Genomic DNA, 22982 nt, shown 5'->3' on the forward strand with positions numbered 1-22982 from the left:
GATCATGCTAGCGGTCACAACATTTAGTATCCCATATTATAGTTAATCATTCAAACTTAATTAAAAATTATTGTATCTTAAACTTAACCAAATAGTCTAGTGGACTCAGTTATTCCATTAGCTAAAACAACTAATTTAGCTATCCTCTCCCCTAAAAAAACCCTCTCTAAAACCTAGCCTCCATTATTATTCGGGGGCTTCCATCGATCATCCATCGATGGTAAGCCCCACAAAAGCTTTCTTAAACAACTAATATTATGCAGATCTATCTTATTTTCAATAATAGTCTCCCTTTTGGTGAGATCTGTTGTTCCGTCCCTTCTTTCGGGGTTTTTCCATTTTTTCGTGGGATTGTTATCAATATAATAAGTTTTAATCGACGGGGAGATTATCAGATTTGTTTCGTGGATGAATACATCAAGACTGCTACACTGTTTCCCTCCATCAAGAAGGATGCAAAGACATCGATTATTCATAGATTCAAGAAATTTATGATTTTGGAGCGCGTATAGCCATTCGATATTTAGATAGTTATTTTGAATGTATTTTTTACGTTAGCAATCTTGATTTTCCTTTGTCTATTTGTTATCTTCATTGTAACCTACGCCTAGTTGATTATTAATGAGATGACAATTTCAAAAAAAAAAAAAAAATTATTGTATCTTATAATTATAATTAGTTACATTGATTTAAAATTTTAAAAACAGACCCGTGAATTTCACGGGTTTAAAACTAGTTTTACACCAAAACAGTGACGAATAAAATATATTGAAGGCTTGTTTGGATGTAGGGTTTTGAGGGGAGGGGAGGGATATAAAATCCATTTTCTCCTCCCCTTCTCTCCCACTCCTGTTTCAAAGCAATTATTATGCATCTGGATATCACGGGGGGTGATTGAATGTCGTCTATGAGATGATGCTATGGAGTAACAATTAGGCAGGCGCCTCCAATGCACCGTATTAGTGCTATTGCCGTTAATGAGATGCAAATAAACAAGGCTTGAGTTATGAGCATTTGTCGTAATTTTTGAGCAGTAATTCCTTGTTTACAAAGGTTATTGAAATGAGTGGCATATGCACAATTACCCAATAAAATCTGATTATGGTGCTTAAAACAGTGAATTAGTAAAATCATCGTTTAAGTGGTTTTCATTTTCAGGTACATAAAACAAATAATATACCTTTCTCCAGTCCCAAAAGCAGATGAATTATATAAAATCTCATATAAAAAGTAACTCAGATTCAAGCAGTAACTAGATTTAATCTTCGAGGATAAATTTAACGCATTCGAAACGAAGCATAACAACTCATTCTTGCAGTTAAAACTCATTAACGACCTTAAAAGATTCCAGGAGTAATTACCGAATAAAACTAGTGTATGGCTAACATATAGGCTTATTGAACACTGTCATACTATGAAGATCGGTGCACTCAGTTTCGCACTCCTCTTGTTGCTGCTACTTCACAGGTACTTGATCTTTATTGTGGGTTATTTCAAGTAGTTCCTTTGTATTTATTTCCGTTTGTTCATTTAGGCGCAAGAGGTAATGCTATTGCTGTAGCCGTTTTGTTCATAAGTACGAAAGCAGGGATTTTGATTACGTGTTACTTGGACTTGGATAGAAGCATTGAACACAAGGACCTATTTGAGTTCGAACCTGACAAGAGTTAATATTTTGGAGATTATGCTAAGATGAGAATACGGGTGCAAGATATGTCCTCAAAGTGAAAGTGAAATATATTGTGGTTTTTAAACTAAAATAAGGAAATGTCAGAAAAATAAAGCCCAAAATCATTTGATATATCACCTTAAATTCCTCATGCAATATCTTCCGCTAGGTCGTACACAAATGAAATAGCAAAAATCTTCTGTTTAGTACCTAGATTTCATTGGCATCAAAGTTAAAGTGAACTAATAAGAAGCATCGTCTTAGCAGGGTAGAAAGTGAACACGAGTTCGTTCAAGCAGCCACACAAGAGGCTGGAACTCTTATGATTCGTTTACTTGGATAATTACTGAACAAGAGTTCCTACAAAATGCTCAACTTGTGTCCCACAGGCTTCGTTCTCACGGATATGAGGTCCATTTTATTTTAACTCTTCTTCTTCCTCCTCTACCTAGGCTGCTCGTTCAAAGAAAAAGATCTGAATACTTCCAAATTTCAAATATTGTGTGTTTTGAAGACGTGTCCTCGTACCAGTATGCTTATAATCTAGGATAGATCCTTGTGTCTTAAGATTGAATCATGGTGTGTCAGTCATTTAAATATGTATCCATAATCGAGTTTTGAGTAATATAGACTGAGAGTCTGAGACGATATTCTTCATGTTGTTTTGTGTTCGTAGTATGTAGTCGTTAATTACCGATGGTATAGGAGAAAGGTTCCTGGACCCGGTCTATATTCTGTAGAGGTTGATGTACTAGACAAGTGGGGAAGAGTGATCCCTGATCCTGATCGTTGGCCTTCATCCAAAGGTGGAAAAGGTTTCCGAGAAGTGGCAGAGAAAGTTCATGGTATGGGATTGAAATTCGGAATTCATATCATGAGAGGAATTAGCACACAGGCTGTAGATTCTGACACACCAATCCTGGACACATCAAAGGTATCATCTTTTAAATTTTAATAAAGAGAACTAGAGAAAAGTGACATATCAACTTGATATAGTTTGTCCATTCACTTGAATTCAGTTGTTTGTAGCGACATGAAAATGTTTGTGGCTATTTCTTACCTTGGAATGTAATGAAACCAATCGAATAGAGAAGAATACTATTAGGTTTGAGTTTTGATCTCATAATTGGTCATCATTGTCCAATCTTGCTCGTCCTGTGCGCTTAATATGCGGATGACTGCCTCAAATGCAGTTGCAATGTAGTATAGCAACTCAAAGTTAATTCCATGTGTATAGACTTCACTTTGGCATAGAAATTGTAAGATATGTTTAATTCCATGTGGATTTCAGGGAGGAGCTTATGAGGAAGGAGGAAGGAAATGGACGGCAAGTGAAGTAGGGATCAGGGAGAGGACATGTGTGTGGATGTCACCTGGCTTTATGAGCGTCAATATAACAGTAGGAGCTGGAAGAGCATTCTTGCAATCTATTTTTGAACAATATGCTGACTGGGGAGTTGATTTAGGTAATTCTGCGAGTTTAAATCGACCTGTGTTCTTAAACATTTCATTTTAGGCAAAAAGTGATGGAAATTCATTCAAACACTTTAATTTAGTGGAGGCAAAATGACTATGATATTTAAATACTTCAATTTAGGCAAAAACATGGATATTTCACACAACAGAAGATATGCACCCATCCTCAACACATGTAGGCGATGTAGCAAAGTTTGACGAACATAGGTTATACAGTGATGTCTGATAGGATGTTTCATTTGATCCTGAAGACAGTGGGAGCCTAAATTACCTCTAAGATTCGATATAATCAGCTTTCACAAGTAAAGCAGACTATGAAACTTTTTAGGTAAAGGTGCGGGTTCGAATCCTTTACATATTTTTGCACCCGAATATTGTAGAACAATTGGGATGGCCTAATTTTCAATTTCCACACAAGGCTTAAATCATTGAGACGGCTGACATCCTTTATAGAACCCATTTCCTAAAAAAAACTCGTGTGTGTTCTACATCCTAACATTTCAGTGCCAAAAATGACATTGTAGCACTCATGTTTTATAGTCTGTTGTACTATTGTGCTTGCTGACTATATCCTCATATACTCTTGACAAATTTTCATACTAGGCTGATCAGTTACTGAGATATTAATTGTGTTTTGGTAACAGTGAAGCATGATTGTGTTTTTGGTGATAAGTGATAACTTGGACATTGAAGAGATAAGCTTTGTATCAGAGGTATCAAATCTATCTTATCAGGTTACTATCTTCCTCCGAGTCATTGGAAGAGTACAACACATGTAGGTTAAATTTGGTAAGACACTAAAAACAGGCATTCTGGTCAGGTTTTGGTGAGGTCATTTACCAGTTCATGTCATTTCAGATAAGTTGTTTTCAAGTCATTTTGTATATGGTGCAGTTCTAGGTTCACTTTGTTTTTGTGTCAGTGGTCAGGAGTCACGTCATTTTCAGGCCATGATTATCAAGGTTATGTTTTGAATTGTTCCTTTGCGGTCATCTTGGATAGGATCGATTTCTGGTCAGATGTTTCAAATCAAGTCAAGTTGAGTTCACGCTTAATCCAGGGTTGTTTTGGGTTTGAGTCTGGTAGGGTAGTTTTACCACGCCTGCTTGTAGGGACACGTCTCTTATGAAAATTTTCATATTTTTGACTTAAAATGGAACCTTGTTTTTCGAAATTTAGAATTTGGCTGGTTATTTTGTAGGTTTTGAAGAATCTTTCCCGGCCAATGGTGTATTCAGTATCACCTGGAAGTAGTGTTACAACACCTGCAATAGCTAAGGATGTCAGTGAATCGGTCAATATGTACAGAATAAGTATGGACAGTTGGGACACTTGGGAAGATGTGGCAGGGCACTTTGATGCATCTAGGTACTTAAATCTCATGTGTTGTATCGTACTAATCGTAGCCTGTTCAAATAGTTGATTTTTCTACAAGAATTGGTAAGCATTCAAGCTTTCAGCTTGACTTTTGATTAGGGTTTTACAGTTTTAATAATCGGTTTGCTACTGTGATTAGAGATTATGCAGCGGAAAATATGATTGGAGCTAGTGGCTTATTAGGCCGGTCATGGCCCGACTTAGACATGCTGCCACTCGGATGGCTGGCTGTTCCAGGTATGCCTCATCACTATGTTGAGGAATGGTACTCATGACTAGGGTTCGTACCCGTCAGCATCAAAAGCTTCACTTGTGTCCCCCTTATGCAAAAAAAAAAAAAAAAAAAAAAAAAAAAAAAAAAAAAAAAAAAAAAAAACTGATATGAAGAGGAAGATAATTTGCTTAACTCATACGGGCACTTGGGCAGTAGTCAGTCGATGCAACTTTCATTGTTTTGGAGATAGTATCTCTGTTTCAGCATTAAAGTAAATGCTCTTGTTGGGAATAATGAAGACTAATTTACTTGTATACCTGACTTATCTAGGTTCTAATCAAGGTCCATGCAGGAAGTGTGACCTGAACATTGAAGAGCAGAAAACTATGGTGTGGAAAACTTTTTTTAAATAAACTTGATTACCCATATAAGTTCTTTGCAACCTTCATCTTGTTCACTTTCTTTGATGTATTAAAATGTAATAAGTGCAGATGACTCTATGGGCTATGGCAAAGTCTCCCCTTATGTTTGGAGGTGATATGAGAAATCTCGATGATACGACTTATAATCTTATCACTAATCCTACCATTTTGGAGATTAATGCATTTAGTTCAAATAACAAGGAGGCACAAGTTACATTTAAAATCTGAACTCAGATAATAAGCCTGTGTTGAACTGTGTTAGCTGACTCTGTACATTGTTTATTTACAGTTCCCTTTTGTTACAGACTAGTGTGATGCCCGTGCGTTGCACGGATTCTAAAATAATTGTCTAAATAAATGTAAAATGCGTAAGGATGTTTTAGACTTTATTGTGTAAAGGGGACTATAGATCAATTTTAATGCTAACATATTTGATTAACAATAAAATTGCTTAGATAGTAGTTAATGCTAAACTAATTGACACTTATTGGATAACACATATCTTTCCCTTAGATAGTAGTTTGGAGAGGTTTAATTGATAAAACAAAACAAAATATGAGAATCCATTTGTATTTTAATTCGTTTAACATTGCATGTGTTACATACAACATGTACACGCATCTTCTCTTTTGATCTTTGAATTTAAAGTATGATAAACAACTAATATAGATACAGTCATCCGTTATACCCTTAAGCTTCTTAGATCCCTTCTTTTTGGACCTATCCTCCCCAACTCAACCATGTGTTCATATCTTTATTATTGTCAATGTCTCTTGAAATGTTTCTGACAATGAGTTTAATGTGCTCTTTTTTCATCATCAAAATATTCTTGTCACTCAATTTCTTTTTAACCCTATTGTGACTGTTATATCAACTCTCGAGTCTTTATTTTAAAAGTTTCTCCTTAAGCTTCTCTTATTCTAAAGAGTGCTCTTACCCTCACCTTACCCTTCTTTTCATGGCCAACCTTAAATGATTGTGTTCCACATGTACCAAGCATCATAATTTTCTTTTCTTGTAGCTTACTTGGTGGGGATATACTCCCACATAACGTTAGTCTCTCCTCTCGAGGTTTGCCTATTTCGCCTTCTTTAGCTTGTGCCACCATCATTATAAGAGCATCATCCACATTGTGTGGGTCTGTCCCTCATTTTGTCAGCTCCCGCTTACCTTCTACTCCTTTAATTTGACCTTCATCTTAGACTCTTTTAAAACCTTAATCACTTCAACTCGTCTTGATTTACTCTGATACATTCTTCTTAATCATTTGGTGGTTTTGGTTAACTCAGTGTTAAACCCCTTGGACCCGCAGTGACTTTCTTCTATTCATTTTCTTTGCTCTTCTTGGTCTATTGTCAACACTCTTAAAACCTGACCTCAAACACCTGTTAACCCAAACTATTACGCCCCTCCTGATTCCTCATGGCACAAAATGAATGTAGCCGTCTGCTCTTTTGGTGTGTATTGGTTGGATTGTCCGAGATCATTTAGAGGCCCCTTTTGAGTGTATTACTTACCATTCAAGTTGACCTTATGTCCCGTGCAATCGCGCGGGTTGTTAAAACTTGGAATATTTATGAAAATGTACTGTAAATTTGAAATTGTTTATGGTAAAATTTCCTTGAAAATATCGTTTGAAAATATTTTTAAGATCTTTTTCTATTTGATCAAACCGAAAAAAAAATCCAATTGGCTTTACAGTTTGAACACATAAACGCATGTCAACATATAAAGAAACGTAATTAAGAAAACATTTATCCACATGAAGGCCCAATTTGAATCGAAACCCAATGAAATTTTGTCAAATTAGAAGAAATTAATTGACAGTAATAAAAAGGCAACAACTTGAGGTAAAGACCTCATTTGATTTTTGCAGGGTAATAAAATAATAATTAAAACATATTAATGTGCGGTATGTGAAAAGATAATAAAGATGATAATTAACCTATATATGTCTTACTTTTATTTATTCTTTTTCAAACTATATGATTGTTTTGAGGGATCTCATCAAAAGCATTATATTCTGTATCTATTTACGTTATTTTTTACTTGTTTCGTGTCTTTATTACAAAGAAGAGTCGAAGATGAACTAATATGAGATATATGATAAGGCCTATAATATTATTTTCCTAAACTATACTACCGATAAGATACATAGTACTTTACTTGTGTTGTGTAACTATTTGTGCAAATTTTACTAATAAATAATACTTCATCCAATCCAATCCAAACTACCCACTTGCTTTTTGGAGGTCAAACTTTGAAGTTTGATCGTTAATCCACAGAAAAATATAAAACTTTGAACGATAAAATTTACACATTTAGTTGTATTATGAAAATATCTTTCATAAATTATATTTTTTGCAAAAAAAAAAATTATATAAAAAGGAAGAAAAACGCGGTCAAAGTGTCGCCTCGAAGACCACCTAAAAGCAAGTGGGAAGTTTGGATTGGATTGGAGGGAGTATTGGTTTAACCAAAGTTTTTGATTGATTATGTTTTCTTTTTATATATATTACGTATCGCTATGTTATCTTTGTGTGAATTTGATTTTAGAGTTGAAAATAATTCTATTTTCATTAGCGACACCGATCTTTCGCCAAATATTTTTTTTATGTGCGTGCACTTCTTCTTTCAGATGAGTTTTATTTACATATTAATCATTTAGTAATAAAATATTTAGTAAAATAACTTAATTTTTATTATTAGGTCAATATAAGCATGGTGACTAATGAATATGAGGAAAAAAACAAGGGTTATAATATTTATTATTGGAACTGACTGCTATCTCTAAATAATGTGATAATAACCTATTCGAAAATGACTTGAACTCGAAACAACCCGACCCGGTGGCGGGAGATGATATTAACCCCAACGGGGGCGAAAAATCTCAGTAGGGGGCGAATGGGTAATGGTTTAAGGTAAACTCGAAAAAAGTTGGAAAATTTTAACTATAACGATGAAATTTTCGACCGCCCTCGCCCCTGCTAGCCCCCCTAACTCCACCACTTATCCAACCCGACCCATTTCGAATCAAATTCTTGAAAACCTGATTTGTCCCGACCCGAACCTAACCTGATTAGCTCGTTTGCCAGGTCTATCTCCGTCCCAATAATTTTTTTTACATTGATTAATATATTCCTCATAGAAATTAAAAAGATAAATAAATGATGGGACGTAAGGAATGCCAAACGTTTTTTTTTTCTAAGCTAACTTATCGTGTACCTTTGAAGCAAACTACCTTAGAAAAACTATTGTTTAATACAGAGTATATTACTACGTGTGTAGTAGAGGTTGGACATCCCAAGAAATTTGTGCAAATCTAGCTGTTAGAATGATTTAGGTAAATACGCAATTATAGCAAAATTTCAGCGAGGGTCGAGAAATTATTATGATGAAATAAAATGGGCATGCTTGCTCTCATAATCATAAAATACACAATGAATGGATCGTATAATGATCAATTTTAGCTTCTCATAGGAAGCAATCAGGTCGTTTAACAAATTTTTTTAGAATGATAGAATTTCTATGGAATTCATTTGCATTCTCGATAGTAGTTAGTAATAAACAAAATTAAGTCACTTAGATTAATTACAAAAACTTGAAACTATTATTAAGTTATTGATATAATATTTAAAATATGATGTTTAGATAATTACAGTATTAAACACCATTTGAATATTATTTTATATATAAGTTAATTTTTATTAAACATTATTTTTATATTATTCTTTATGTTAATTTTTAATTTTATTTTAAGTGTTTAAAAAAAATTGAGCTTACAGACATTTTATGTTGTGAATTATCATATTGAATAATGCGTATAAAATTGGAGATTATGTATATATCTAAGTTTTTTTTTCTATAGTATATCGAATTTTTCATATATATAAATAAACCGGAATATTAAGAAATAATCTTCTAATTCTAATAGAAAAGTTGAAAAAAGTAATTTTAAAATAATAAGTGCACAAATATTAAAAAATAATTTTCTAATTCTAATAGGAAAATTGTACATGATTAATTATTTCCTAATTCTAATAGAAAAATTGTAAGTAATTAATTTTAAAATTTAATTAAGTGTTTTAAAAAAGTTGGAGACTACCACGTCGCTAAAAAAAAAGCCTCAAATATATATTTACTAGATTTAATGCCCATGCGATGCACGGGCCTAGAAATAATACCGTCTTATTTAATCTTTTTAAAGCTCGAAAAGGTTATATCATGAGAAAAAAAATAAAAAAATTGTTTGACAATTTTTATTTTGTCAAAACAATGGCTAAGAAATTTCATATTTTTGTTTGTTAGAGCAATTCAATAATTTCACATAAAATACATTGTACAATCACAGTCCATTCAAATAATTAGTATCTTATAGGATCGAGTGTTTGGTTTTTACAAACAACGAAAGGTCCCAAACTCCTAACTAAGGTAAAACTTTATTCATGAGAAGGCTCTAAAACCCTGACTAATTAAGGTCGGATTTTGTAGATAAATTTGTATGAATGTTACCTGTGCTGTATGTAGTGTTGTTTTACCCATCTTACACATTGCTTTTATTAGTTATCCAATAAGGCAATAATTCTTTGTTTCCAATCTCCCATTAGATTAACATCATTTTTATTTTATTTTTAATTTCATCGCAGCTTAAAAACTTTTTCACAGCTACTAATAAATCGATCGACTTCTACGACTTAGCAATCAGCACCTTTTACAACTACAAATTACAATTTATAAGTGGTCGTGGGCAAATTGGCAATAGTGCAATACTCCCTCCATCCATGTCATTTGTGTATCTATTTCATTTTAGGGTGTCTTATTTATTTGTTTACCTTTCTTTATAAGGAGGGTTCTCATGAGTAATTTGACTTCTTAATGGGACTATTGTCCATTTGTCCATAATAATATCCTCTCCTTTACTTGATCTTTGTGCCAAAAATAAAGGTAACCAAATGACGGAGACGGAAAAGTAAATCAAACCAACGTGTATTGTATAAACCCTACATACCCAACATGTTGGAGTAACATGTTTTAAATGGGCTTGCTTATTACCTCACTTTACTTTGGTACTTAATTACTTATATTGATTATAAGATAAATAACACGAAATTGGAGAATAATAGTACTTGAACTCGTTAAGCTGTTTAATGTTTGACTTCTATTATTTTTGAAATACGAATTTGTGTTAACTTTGTCCCGAAACTAAACTATGAATCATAAAACTAATGTGGACAATAAAATTAATAGCAATATCTGTCTCTAAACTACAATAGAAATCTCTATATGTATAGAACTTGGAAGTAAAGAAAGGGAAGCTCATCATGAATTGATATAATCTAACGAAGCATTAATACACTATTGTTATATACACAAAGAATAATGAGTACAAATAATATATTACTCCCTAGTTAAACATATGATCCATAAGGTAGAAGATGGTGTTTTCACATTCAGCTGTTTTGCCGTCCGATCCCGTAACTGTTCATCACGAACAAATCAACGCTTTTGGCCGTAACCTACAAAAATATTAAGACATATATAAATAGATTCATAAAGAAAGTAAACTCAAAGTTAGTTTTGCTCCGTAGGTGACCGTTCTACGGTAACTCAATAGTTGCGCCTACACGTTCTCCGATCCAATTATCCCCACCTACCATTAGAACAAAAAGTTATACCTAATTAATAGTTACTCCATAAATCATCCATAGATGAAAATAAGAGTAGCATGATATCCGCTGCAATACCAAATAAACCATAAAATATATAGTAAACTGTTTCATGAAAGTTGTTGGATAACATACAATTACAAAAGATTTGAAACTGAATTTTAACATACTAAAATATCCTAAATGTTATTGCGTAACTATGAATCTATGGTTATCATAGCCAAGTATAAAAAATACGGAGTAGCTAAATTCTATATGTTCCACTAATATCAATTAGGCGAGGAATAAAGAATCAACAATATAGCGTATTAGCGTGAGAAGCATACCCAACTACCGAACCGAGAGAGGAATAAGAACTGCGAGGTAGTAATATTTAAATTGCCCTCAAGGCATGCATGCAATAAAACATCATTCCTAATAATCACTCCATCTGTCCATCATATTGATAAACTCAAGTTTACCTGTTATTTCTCCGTATATGTTTCAATGGTACGTACGACAAATATAGAATAACAATTTTTTTTATATAGAGTTAGTGTACACAATATCAATCCAAACTCAAATACTATTAGCAAATATATTCACCACCGTAGAATTTAAGTTTGGTCCAACTACAATGATAAAATTATTTATATAAATATAATTGCCAAATATAATAATAATGTATTAATTAATATTTTATGAAAAATAGACTCTAACGTGTTTCGTAAAATTTGGACTCTCTGTAATCGCTCGAAAAGAGCTTCCTTTATTAATATAGATAGACTAGATTTAATGCCCGTGCGATGCACGGGCCTAATGTTTGGTGCTTTTGTAAAAATGAAAAGACTTGAATCAAGCATATACTCTCATGAAACTTGCATATACGTAGATATATTTCACTTCGTCTTTGCATGCTGAACATTTAGTGATCAATTTCGTTACGTTGTGACATAATCTGATTATATGAACATAACATTTATTATTAAGCGCCTAACTGAACCCGTTTGACGTGTTTTTTTTCTATTTGAGTCATTCTTGTGTTAGACGATGTAAGCATATTCTACAGTAAATAAGTAGTTAGCAAGAGTCCTATAAAAAGCAGATAATCATGTATTAGCCGAATTAAACGGAGAAAAACAGGTGTGATACATGCTCATTATTTCATTAAATTGCCTCATTCTCCAAAAAAATATTTAATAGTTTCACGATAATTTCATTAGACCGACTTAATTAAGAATTTATGTACAAATTTTGTTAATCAATTAGCCAAAGCACAAGCTAAAATATTCATTTTATTAATTTCATTTCATCCCCTTTGTTTTCATTTTTTTATGGAGTCCCCATTTTCTTTTGGTTGTGCGTAAAACCCATCAGGCTATCACCCTCATTAATCACCTCCGTCGTCCTCCTGCCGAATTATGCAGCACCATCTATCAACCCCAATCCAACACCGCAAACCTCAGATTAACCACCGCAATCGCCTCCCCAAACTATGATCTATTAACGCCCTACTATTTCACTTTCAGTAGCCTAATATTGAGTCTCCATCTTTCATTTATTCTTTTCCGATTCCTATTACTTCCATATCTATCTGCTACCCAAATCATTTTGCATCTATATGATTGATTGAATCTAACTTGTAATTTGTTATCACTTTTGTACTTAATTATCGTATCGACATTGATGCCTGTCGTTGTGTGCACCAAAAATAATATTTATAAAACCTATTAAAACTAACAGAAGCTAGTGGTAACAGGGTCGATCCACAGGGAGGTAGGGAGATAATAGTTGCTTTTTATTTCAGTCTAAGGGTAACAGTTGAGGGGGTTTTGATATGAATTAAATCTAAATCTAATAATATAAACTAAATAAGCAAATAAAAGCAATAAAGGATGTAAACAATGATAAAAGAAATGCTAAGACGGTCGGTTCACTATAGCTACGATGGCACATAATCCTAGGTAAGTCCGAAATACAGTCGTGTAGGATGGGTAAAACATGTCCTCTCGGTCCAAGTCAACTAGTAGCTCCTTTCGGCCTATGCTACCAGTCCCTAAGTCTCACTAATGCTAACTCTCGCCCCAATTAGCGATTCCTAAAGCCTAAATTACATTATCTCTCGATCTCAGCAATTTAGTCGTCTCAATTCATTAATTAATGCCCTCCCTTATCTCTCGATCTACGGGTTGGTCAAACCTAAGCATCTAACAAGTCTCCTTTCGGTCTCATTGTTAAATATTGCACTTTACGAATCAAACGTTGCTAATCAGACACGAAGTCAGTCGATCGACCAGCTACCCCAGTCGACCGACAAACCGGCTCAGTCAATCGACTAGTTAAGCCAGTCGATCGACCAAGCCCTCGGGGTCACCTATTCTAATGCCATCTACGCTATAGATCCCCTACATCTTAGCACGGGGTGTTTAGCTACTCATACTTACGCAAATAACAAGAACTAATTTGATAATAGGCATAAAGGATTGCATAATTGAAATAATTGATGAATAAATTCGCATAAAATTATAACTAGGGCTTTGGGATTCTATCTAGCAAGAATTAATACTAATAAAACGATATAACAATACTGGAATTAAAAGATTAAAATTACCGAAACAAGGAACAAGATGAATCCGAAAGCAAAGTACAAACTTTTCTGAGAATTCTAAACTAAAAGTAATGAATACTGGATGTATGATAGGAACTAGATGATAGTGAATTCCCCCCTCAAAAGGTAGGAAGGGGTTACGTTAAATAAGAATGTTACGTAAAACCCTACCCGAAACCTAATTACAAATGGGCTTCTAATTCCCGTCTTTAATTTGCGTCAGCTCGCATGGTGGGCGATCGACCATGAACCCCAGTCGATCGACCTACTAAGGGTGCTGTACAGTAATGCATTCTGACGAATTCTACAGCGCACACCGATCTTAAAACAGCTGCCATTTCTTCGTTACTTGGTCAAATCAGGCGTTCTACGCGGCGTTGGAAAGCTAAGAGGATAAGCTTTCACCTCCAATTGGAATCACTCGATTATCAGATATATAACTTGAGATATGGCCATTTTAAGCAGTCTGCAATGTCGAGAAGCATTTCTTCGCTTGTTTAAACTTTGCAACTTGTACGCAACTATGCTTTTGCTATCTTTTAGGCCTTGAAACGCGCACCAAGTTCATCTCTTGAGTCAAATCTTCATGTCAAATCCTATACCAAGCACTTAGGGACGGATTCGGCTCGATTTCCGCTGGATTCTTCACATTTCTGCAATATTACACAAAAACACGAAAGTAGACGGAAATAGGGGAAATAGTAGCATAAACTACATAATTGAGCTCTGAAATACGTGTAAAATAGGGTGTAAAACATCATATTTAAGGTAAGCATTAGACATGCAAAATCCCAAATCAGGAATTTTCAATTCATCGGAGGAGGTTGCAGTATAGGGTTTCATCGGATGGGGTTGCAGTAAAGGGTTTTGTATTTGCTGCTGGTTTCGTTGTTTAACAACAATAATATATGTGAAATGGTGATGTGATGAAGCTGATGTAATCTACCCTCGTTCTCGATTTGTTGGTTTCGTATCATCCTTAAAAGCCCGAGCTTTCTCGTTTTTGAGGCCAACTTTCCACCAACTCAGTTATGTCCCTCTTCATTATCTCTCAATTCTACTTATTTTTTTTTATTTTTTTTATTTTTTGGGTTTATTGTTTGTTGTGTGTACTGTTCTAGTTAGTTTTTTGTCTATCTTAATTAGCTGACACGTGGTGGTATGTTTCGTTTTATCAAGTTTGCCTATTGCATTAGAAATCTGATTCGATCGCGTAAATTAAGTAAGCTAAAACCACATAGAGAGCTTCTGCAGATGCATGATCAAGATGGCATAATAGAACTTGATAAGAATCTGTGTGGACTATGTATGTATGAAATTAAAGTCGCTTGTATTCTTTTTGAAATTCTAAGACAAGTAAGAGCTTGTCTTTACCCCATAAACTGGCGTGTCACGTGTTAAAAATGATCATTAGTTACTTGTAATTGAGTCTTGTGTCGTGGAAAACTACTTGATTTTCATTCTCTAATTAGGGATATTGAGATGATTGCACAGCTTGAACATCACTTGAGGTACTTCAAAAATTGTGCATCAAAGGAGAAATCTGTAGCTTGCTCCACAGTTTGTGTATCAGTTTGACATAAGTTCTGATTTTTTTGTTATAAGTTTTTTATCCGTTCTTTATCTGTAATCTCACTTTGTTTCACCATTGCATATTACTAAAAATGGTTGTCCCATGGTATTCAATCATTTTTATTTTCGCAAATCACGATATCGTATTATAAAGTGATGGTATGTTCAATATTTTTGCCTTTTTTGGTTGGGTCATGGTAGGCATATCTGTATAATAGAGATAGTATTGATCTATGTATCGTCCATAAAATTTAGATATTTTTATGTTTTCTATTTAATTTGCTATAAGATCTTTTATGTTTGTTTAACCTGTACATCCGTTCTATAAGATTAGACTTAGGTTAATTTTTTGTCAACATAATCTTATTACTGTAATTGCACATATAAATGTCTTAATAAATGTCGTTCTAAGGTTGAAAGGAGCTGAGTATGTTTCATGGTACAAACTTTAGACAATCAAAATTATATAGTGTGGAATTTTGGTATAGACAGGTCACTATATTCTGTAAAGTTTGAGTTTAGCTATTATATAGAGGTCACAAAGCTTAGCTTAGAACATACCAAAATTCCACACTATATAATTTTGGTTGTCTGAAGTTTGTACCATGAAACATACTCAGCTCCTTTCAACCTTAGAACCCAACATCACATTGAGAAAGGCATATGCTGGTGCAAAACCTATCAGAAAAAACACATCTCTTCAGCTGCAACTCCTGCGAGACCGCCATAGCTCACAAACCGACATAAAATAAACCAAGACACCAGTCAAAACTGTTTTCACCTTTTAGAATACGACTTCAGAGTGGTGATCTGTAATTTAATCCAGAGCGAAAACGATAATGACCCCGTATTTGATCCAAAAAGAAAACCATTCACTCCTCTTTTTATCAAAACAATGGCTTAGCGAGAATTATATAAACAGTTAGTCTTGCTGAAGACGGGTCGGAGCAAGTGACGGGTAATGCCGCTCACAAAACGGATAGGGGGGACAAGGTGGGGGTACCCCCATGTGCTTCTCTATCTCCTCTATTTGAGTCATTTGTGAGAAGAAATGATATCCGTCACTTCAAAGTGACGAATACGTGCCGTCTTCAATGAGATTTTGTGTTACATAAAATAGAAAACATAACAACATAACAGAAGGTCCCATTACCAAAGAAAGGACCATAAAAACTAGTAAACTGCAATTATGCTTTGCAAGTAGAACAAGCGATTTAATATCCCGCCCTCCTCATTTGTTATCCAAACCACTATCCCATTCAGTGACACTACAGGATAAAGTCAATATTCTATCTACTAATAGGTAGATTTGGAGATGAAAAGAAGTGTAATAGCCCAAATTTAAAAATAACGTAATTTACAATCAATAGATGGTTTAATTTAATTTTAACACCAAAGTATCTTTGTGAGGATGCTGAATGTGCATTCTATGAATAATGATTGGGGATAAAAAGGTCAAAATTTTGTTAAACCAGCACAAGATAATTGGTCCACACCATCTTAGTAGTTAGACTAAAAAATTGCCAAAAAAACAACAAACAAGTTCAATGAACTTAATTCAAGGTTTGACATTAGTTTTGATACCATAATGCTTACCAAGGGGAAGTGTGCAAGCATTATGGTATCAAAACTAATGTCAAGTGGAACCCTGTGACAGTCACCCTAGAAAACATAACTTAGCAAATTACATGTACCGACGCTAATTAAGCAAAATGCATGTAAGAACGACGTTAAGCATTACGGAGTACATTAAGAAAGTTAACTTACAGTCTGCAGATTTGGAGGAAAGAACAAGCAAATAAATGGAGGGGTAAATATTAATAATCTAAAAAAATGACCTTAATGAAAATTGAGCAAAACCGAGTAGATTCATTTTATGGATATTCGACAATAATCTATTACCAGTATCACAAGTTCTCGGAAATGTTAAATGGCTCGCATTACAAGTTTTTAAACAGCTTTGAAAATAGAAATAATGATAAGAACTCACAGTTGTCCGTATCTCCAGCGCAACCAAAGATCCTAGTAGACCAAGGTTCATTAGCAGAAACTTGATAGCTTTCGGGTAAAGCCATCCGCATTCATTACATGTTGTAACAGCAAATTTTGTATCGCAAAATAAATGTAATACAAAATAGGAAACAAATGAATTTTTTATTAATATCAGAAAGTTTATGTGTACAATCTCTAATGTATCCTCTGATTCTAAATACCGTAGTAGATCACGTAAACGCTGTCTGTAGTAGAGGCGCGAACGTTGTATTTGAATGACACCTGTAGAGGTTGTATGCACTCTGTAGGAGGTGTCGATTTGTATTCTTGAGAGGGTCACTGCGACTTGTTCTCTCTTGAATGCTGTAGCTTGAACTTGAATTTCTTGGGCAGGCGGCACAGTTTTGGTGTGCTTGTTGACTGCTTTCAGAAGTGTCTTGCAGAGGGAATTTATAGAGCTTTTGTGTCTTCTTCTCTCTGAATTTTATGATTATGATTTCTCTCTCACTTTGAAAAGAATGAGAATAGCTCTATTTATAGAGTTTCAATTCCCCTTGGTGGACTTTGACATTCACAGGCCCATTTATGGGTTTATTAGTGAACTTGGCCCAAATTTGATCTTTTTCGGGTTTAATGATCTGGATAACCCATTTTGTAATCCGGGTCGACCCGTATTTCATTTAATCGGGGCAAATTAATTAAATTGAGCTAAAATTTAATATTAACTCAAATTCAATTGATTTATTTTATTTATTCGGCACATTAAAAAATTTTCCGTGCCTACAAATTGCCCCCTCGGGACCTTGTCAGATGCACTTTTAGTGTCTTGATGTGGCGAGGTCTCGATTCATTTTAGCTTTGACTTGGAAGTCGATGCGCACCCAAATTTGGCAAGTGACTTTTTTCTTCGACTTGAAAGTCGATTGCACCTTTACTTGACGTAAAGGTAGTCCATTTTCTTTATAACGTCACCCTATTATTATCCGACTTGGCGGATGACATTTAATTTAATTAACGTCATTCGGTCATTGTCTGACTTGGCGAATGGCATATTGACTTGGAAGTCGACAGGTACTTGAGCTTGTCGCCACACTGACCCTTTATTTCTCTATTTATTTCACCCGATCATTATATGACTTCGCAGATGACCATCTCATGAAATAATTGGTGCCCCGTTTTTGGATTCACATTATCTTTGATCAATTTTGACGATCAAAATAAATCTGGACCCAGACTTTGACATATGATAATGCCACTCTCGGCAGATAGCAATTGGAATATGGCTTTGAAAAACAATGGGCCAAGATTTTACGTAGGAAGCAAGCATGCAAAAGAGATAAAGAGGCAAGCCTTGATTGGTTTCCTTATTCCTTTTTATATTTTATGGAAAAGGATAAGCATAGGATCCTTGTACAGCTGCACCAAGGTAGGGTTTATGGAAACCCATCACCTATATACATAATCATAGGTATGAACATCCATGCGAACTCCTCCTTAACGGCGGTATTTCCTCTTTTTTTTTTTTTGCGAATAAAATCTTATTCTATTGATTCTGGACACGGACCCGGGCTGTTTCTGATTTCTCGACTCGTTCAGCAATTTAACATACTCCAAGTAAGTTAATCTCTTCAAACCTGAACTCTCTTTGCCGATGCTAAATTTTTTATTGCACTTTCTCTTTTTTAGTCTTTGCATATACAATAAAGACGAATACAATTTGACAAATCGAGACTCGGCAATGTTGGCAACGATGGAGCCCTTTGTGCATATGTGCAACAAATTTATCGCCTTTCTTCTTCCTTGCTTGGTCTTTGTTTTACCATGTTTATTGAACAAGTTAAATCAACACAACCATATGCTTTAGAAATCTTGCCTTTAGAAACACCCCGGCCATGCCCAAATTGAAATTCTAGCAAAGCTCCAATCATATTGTGGCCTGCGTTTTGTATATCATCGACCCGAATTTTGCCTTGCTTAACGCTCCGACCATAATATAATATTGATTTAATCCTTGACCTCGTCACTGATCGCTTGGATTTAAAGACTTAATAGACTTGATCTTGTATTTTTACTACAGGTGAAACTCGCAAAGGTCGACACCCAATATGAGCAAGACCAATTCTTGAGTTGATGACCATCAACCAAATAAGAATTACCTTAACCTTCAATCTGTCGGTTAGTCATATTTGTGTTACTGACTGGAATCATGGCTTTTTTTTTTTTTTTTTTTTTTTTTTTTGTATATTTTTCTTTGTTTCTTGGAGGGTGTATGCAGGTTCAGACTAAACCGCGGTCTATTTATCAATTTACGTGGATTCACTCCGGTCGGATCATTTCGACTCTCTTCGGGGTTGTCATGCAATGTACCCGATCCGTCGACCGCTTGAAGATGTGGAAATTACTCCAGTCGGATCATTTCGACTCTCTTCGGAGTTGTCATGCAATGTACCCGATCCGTCGACCGCATGATGATTTGAAGTTATTCCGGTTGGATCATTTCGATTCTCCCTTGGAGTTCATGCAATGTACCTGATACGTCGACCGCTTGAAGATATGGAGGTTACTCCGGTCGGATCATTTCGATTCTCCTTTGGAGTATCATGCAATGTACCCGATTCGTCGACATGAAGAGACTACGAGCTAATCCGAGATGGGTCATTTTGGTTTCTCTTTGGCGTTAACATGCAATGAATCCTAGCTCGTCGACTGCAGGAGGTGTAAGAGACAAGATACTGCGAGCTACTCCGAGTCACGCAATGTATTGCCTCGTCGACAGGAAGAACAAGATGGCGAGCTACTCTCATAGGAGATGTCATGCAATGTACCTGACTTGTCGACTCCAAGAGGCTACGCAATGCATCAAGTTAATACATCACGCGATTTGTCATTGACATGAGGAAGAAGATATACATCCCAGATTATTGCAGCATATTTTTGAGAAGTCTCTACGAGCAATGGCGTACATTTCTCTAAAGCACATAATTGCACTTGACAGGATCAAGACAACATGGTTCAAAGATGGATGGTGTTTGTTTGGAGGTATGGCTGCACTTGAGCTACATGTTCACCCAAGCTGCCTACGTACCTGTAAAGCACGGAGTACTTTACAAGATCAAGCCGACGTAGTTCATAAAGACGGAAGGATTTTTTTTTTTTTTTTTGATTTTTTTTTTTTTGATTTTTTTCGGTATGCAGTTTAACCTCTTGCTTAGGAGCTTTGGTGTGCAGTTTAAGCTCTTGCTTAGGAGCCTTGGTGTGCAGTTTAAGCTCTTGCTTAGGAGCTTTGGTGTGCAGTTTAAGCTCTTGCTTAGGAGCCTTGGTGTGCAGTTTAAGCTCTTGCTTAGGAGCCTCAAGAATAGTAGCGCTTCAAGAATTTTCCGTTGATTGGACCGACACGCACACCGTCTTCATCAACAATCTTATAAGCACCATTTGTGTAGACCTCCTGTACCACGTATGGACCATCCCACTTAGAGGTGAATTTACCAACTGGCTTATGAGAGGTGATGATTTTTCTTCGTACTGCAAGGACGAGGTCTCCTACTTGGAAAGAACGAGGGCGCACCTTTTTGTTGAATGCGCGTGACAACCTTGCTTGATAGCACTGGAGCTTTTGTTGAGCCTCTAATCTCTTTTCATCGAGAGCTTCCAACTCTGCTAATCGCAATTTGTCATTCTCATCATCTGTGAGTCCCTCCTGAATAGCAATGCGTAAGGAAGGGATCTGCAACTCCAAAGGCAACACGGCCTCCACTCCATACACCAACGCGTACGGGGTTGCCTGAGTAGGTGTTTTGTATGTGGTATGATATGCCCACAACGCCTCACCAATTCTTTCATGCCAATCTCGCTTTGACTTTGCTACTACTTTTCTCAACAAGTTGCAAAGAGTTTTATTAAAGGCTTCAGCCAAACCATTTGCAGAGGCATTGTACATGGATGACTTGTATTGTTTGAACTTGAATTTTTCTCCCAGACTTGTCATCAGATGGTTGAAAAATTGTTTCCCATTGTCAGTTGTGATACGTTGAGGTACGCCATATCTGTAGATGATTTGGGTTCTAATGAAGTCCACAACATTTTCTTTCTTCACTTCCCGTAGTGTGATGGCTTCTGCCCATTTTGAGAAATAGTCAGTGGCGGCGAGGATATACTCGTGTCCATTTGAGGCCTTTGGAGTAAGAGGTCCCACAACATCAAGTCCCCAAGCTTCAAAAGGCCATGAAGAAACAGTAGGATGCAACGGCTCCGGCGGTTGGTGTATGAAGTTTGCGTAGAAGGCGACGGGGTTCACATTTTTTCGCAAAGTCCATACAATCTTGCACCATGGTTGGCCAGTAATACCCCATTCTCTTTACACGATCATGAAGTTTAGGCCCGGATTGATGAGCACCACAAATGCCAGAATGAGCTTCATGCATTGCTTCAGTAGCTTCGTCCTTGCTTAGACACCTCAACCATTGGCCTGAGAAAGAACGTCTGTAGAGCGTCCCTTTATAGTGAATAAACTTTGGAGCACGTCGACGTATCTCAACCTTGTGTCTGGGATCATCAGGTAATTTTTGGTGGTCCAAGAAATCAATGATAGGTTGACGCCAATCATCTTCATCAGCTGTGTAGACGCATATCATGTTGGTTGTGTCTACATTTTCTTCTCCTTCAAGCAAAGATACTGCCCAACGGTTGCAGGATCGGGACTTGCATAGACTCTTCTCCCCCCAGTGCCAAAGTGGCTGCAAGATCAGCAAGCGCGTCAGCCAACTTATTGGCACTCCTTGGTACATGACCAACATGGATGTCGTCAAGTTGATTCAGCAGTTGTAATGCCCGTTGATGGTAGGGGATCAAGTCTTTCTTTTTCACTTCATATTCACCAAGGACTTGGTTAACCACTAACTCTGAGTCTCCGTAGATGTCCATATCCCTGACGCCTATTTCAATCGCCATTTGAAGGCCGAGTATAAGGGCTTGGTATTCTGCCATATTATTTGTACACAACTGAGTGAGTGTAAAGGTATATGGCATAAGATGATTTTATGGAGTTACGAATACAACTCCAGCTCCAGCTCCATCTTGCCTTGCAGCACCGTCAAAGTACATTTACCATGGAGGTAGGACGTCCACATAGAAAATTTCTTCTCCTGGGAGGTCATCTGAAATTTCCCACTCTGCTGGCACTGGATGATCAGCAAAGAAGTCGGCGATAGCTTGACCTTTCACAGCCTTTTGAGGCACGAACACCAAGTCATACTGCTTAAGTAACATTGCCCATTTCGCAAGTCTTCCAGACAAGACTGGTCTTGAGAGTATGTACTTGATTGGATCAGCTTTTGAGACTACATGTATGGTATGCGCCTGCATATAGTGCCTCAATTTCTAGATGGCAAACACCAAAGCAAGACATATCTTCTCTATAGGCGCGTAATTCAACTCAGCTCCAACCAAGGTACGACTCAGGTAGTAGAGTGCTCTCTCCTTGCGGTCTTCAATTTCTTGAGCACACATTGCCCCCAGTGAGCGTTCTTGTGCTGCAATGTAGAGGACCAGTGGCTTTCCTGGAATTGGTGCCCCCAGCACTGGCGCGCTGGCCAAGTACTTCTTGATGCTATCAAAAGCATTTTTGCATTTTTCATCCCATTGAAATGGAACATCCTTTTTCATGAGATGGCTAAACGGCTGGCAACGCCCGGCTAAGTTAGAGATGAACCTTCGGATGTATGCCAAACGTCCTTGCAATCCGCGCAACTCTTTCAATGTCTTTGGTTCCGGCATTTCGTTGATAGCTTTGATTTTTGTTTGGTCAATTTCAATGCCTCTATGCCTGACCACAAAACCTAAGAACTTCCCAGATGTGACTCCAAATGCGCACTTGAGTGGATTCATCTTGAGTTGACATTTTCTAAGTCTTTCAAAGACGGTTCGAAGGTCTTTGATATGGTCTTCTCTTTTCTTTGATTTGACAACCACGTCATCAACATAACACTCTATTGTTTTATGCAGCATGTCA

At 36.1% G+C, this 22982-nt stretch overlaps 1 protein-coding gene and 1 pseudogene across 1 annotated transcript; one reads left to right on the top strand and one right to left on the bottom strand.

Annotated features, from left to right (window-relative positions):
- Positions 1 to 1414: 1414 nt before the first annotated feature.
- On the top strand, positions 1415 to 5468 carry LOC141629995 (alpha-galactosidase mel1-like; annotated as a pseudogene).
- Positions 5469 to 21186: 15718 nt separating this feature from the next.
- Positions 21187 to 21606, bottom strand: LOC141629996 (uncharacterized). The gene has a single exon (XM_074442897.1). The coding sequence runs from the start codon at positions 21604 to 21606 to the stop codon at positions 21187 to 21189; it is 420 nt and encodes a 139-aa protein (XP_074298998.1).
- Between the last annotated feature and the right edge of the window lie 1376 nt (positions 21607 to 22982).

Source organism: Silene latifolia, chromosome Y (assembly GCF_048544455.1).
Source record: "Silene latifolia isolate original U9 population chromosome Y, ASM4854445v1, whole genome shotgun sequence".
Lineage (NCBI taxonomy): Eukaryota > Viridiplantae > Streptophyta > Magnoliopsida > Caryophyllales > Caryophyllaceae > Silene > Silene latifolia.

Coding starts and splice junctions, on each gene's coding strand:
- LOC141629996 (XM_074442897.1), bottom strand. CDS start 21,606: ATGATATGCGTCTACACAGCTGATGAAGATGATTGGCGTCAACCTATC.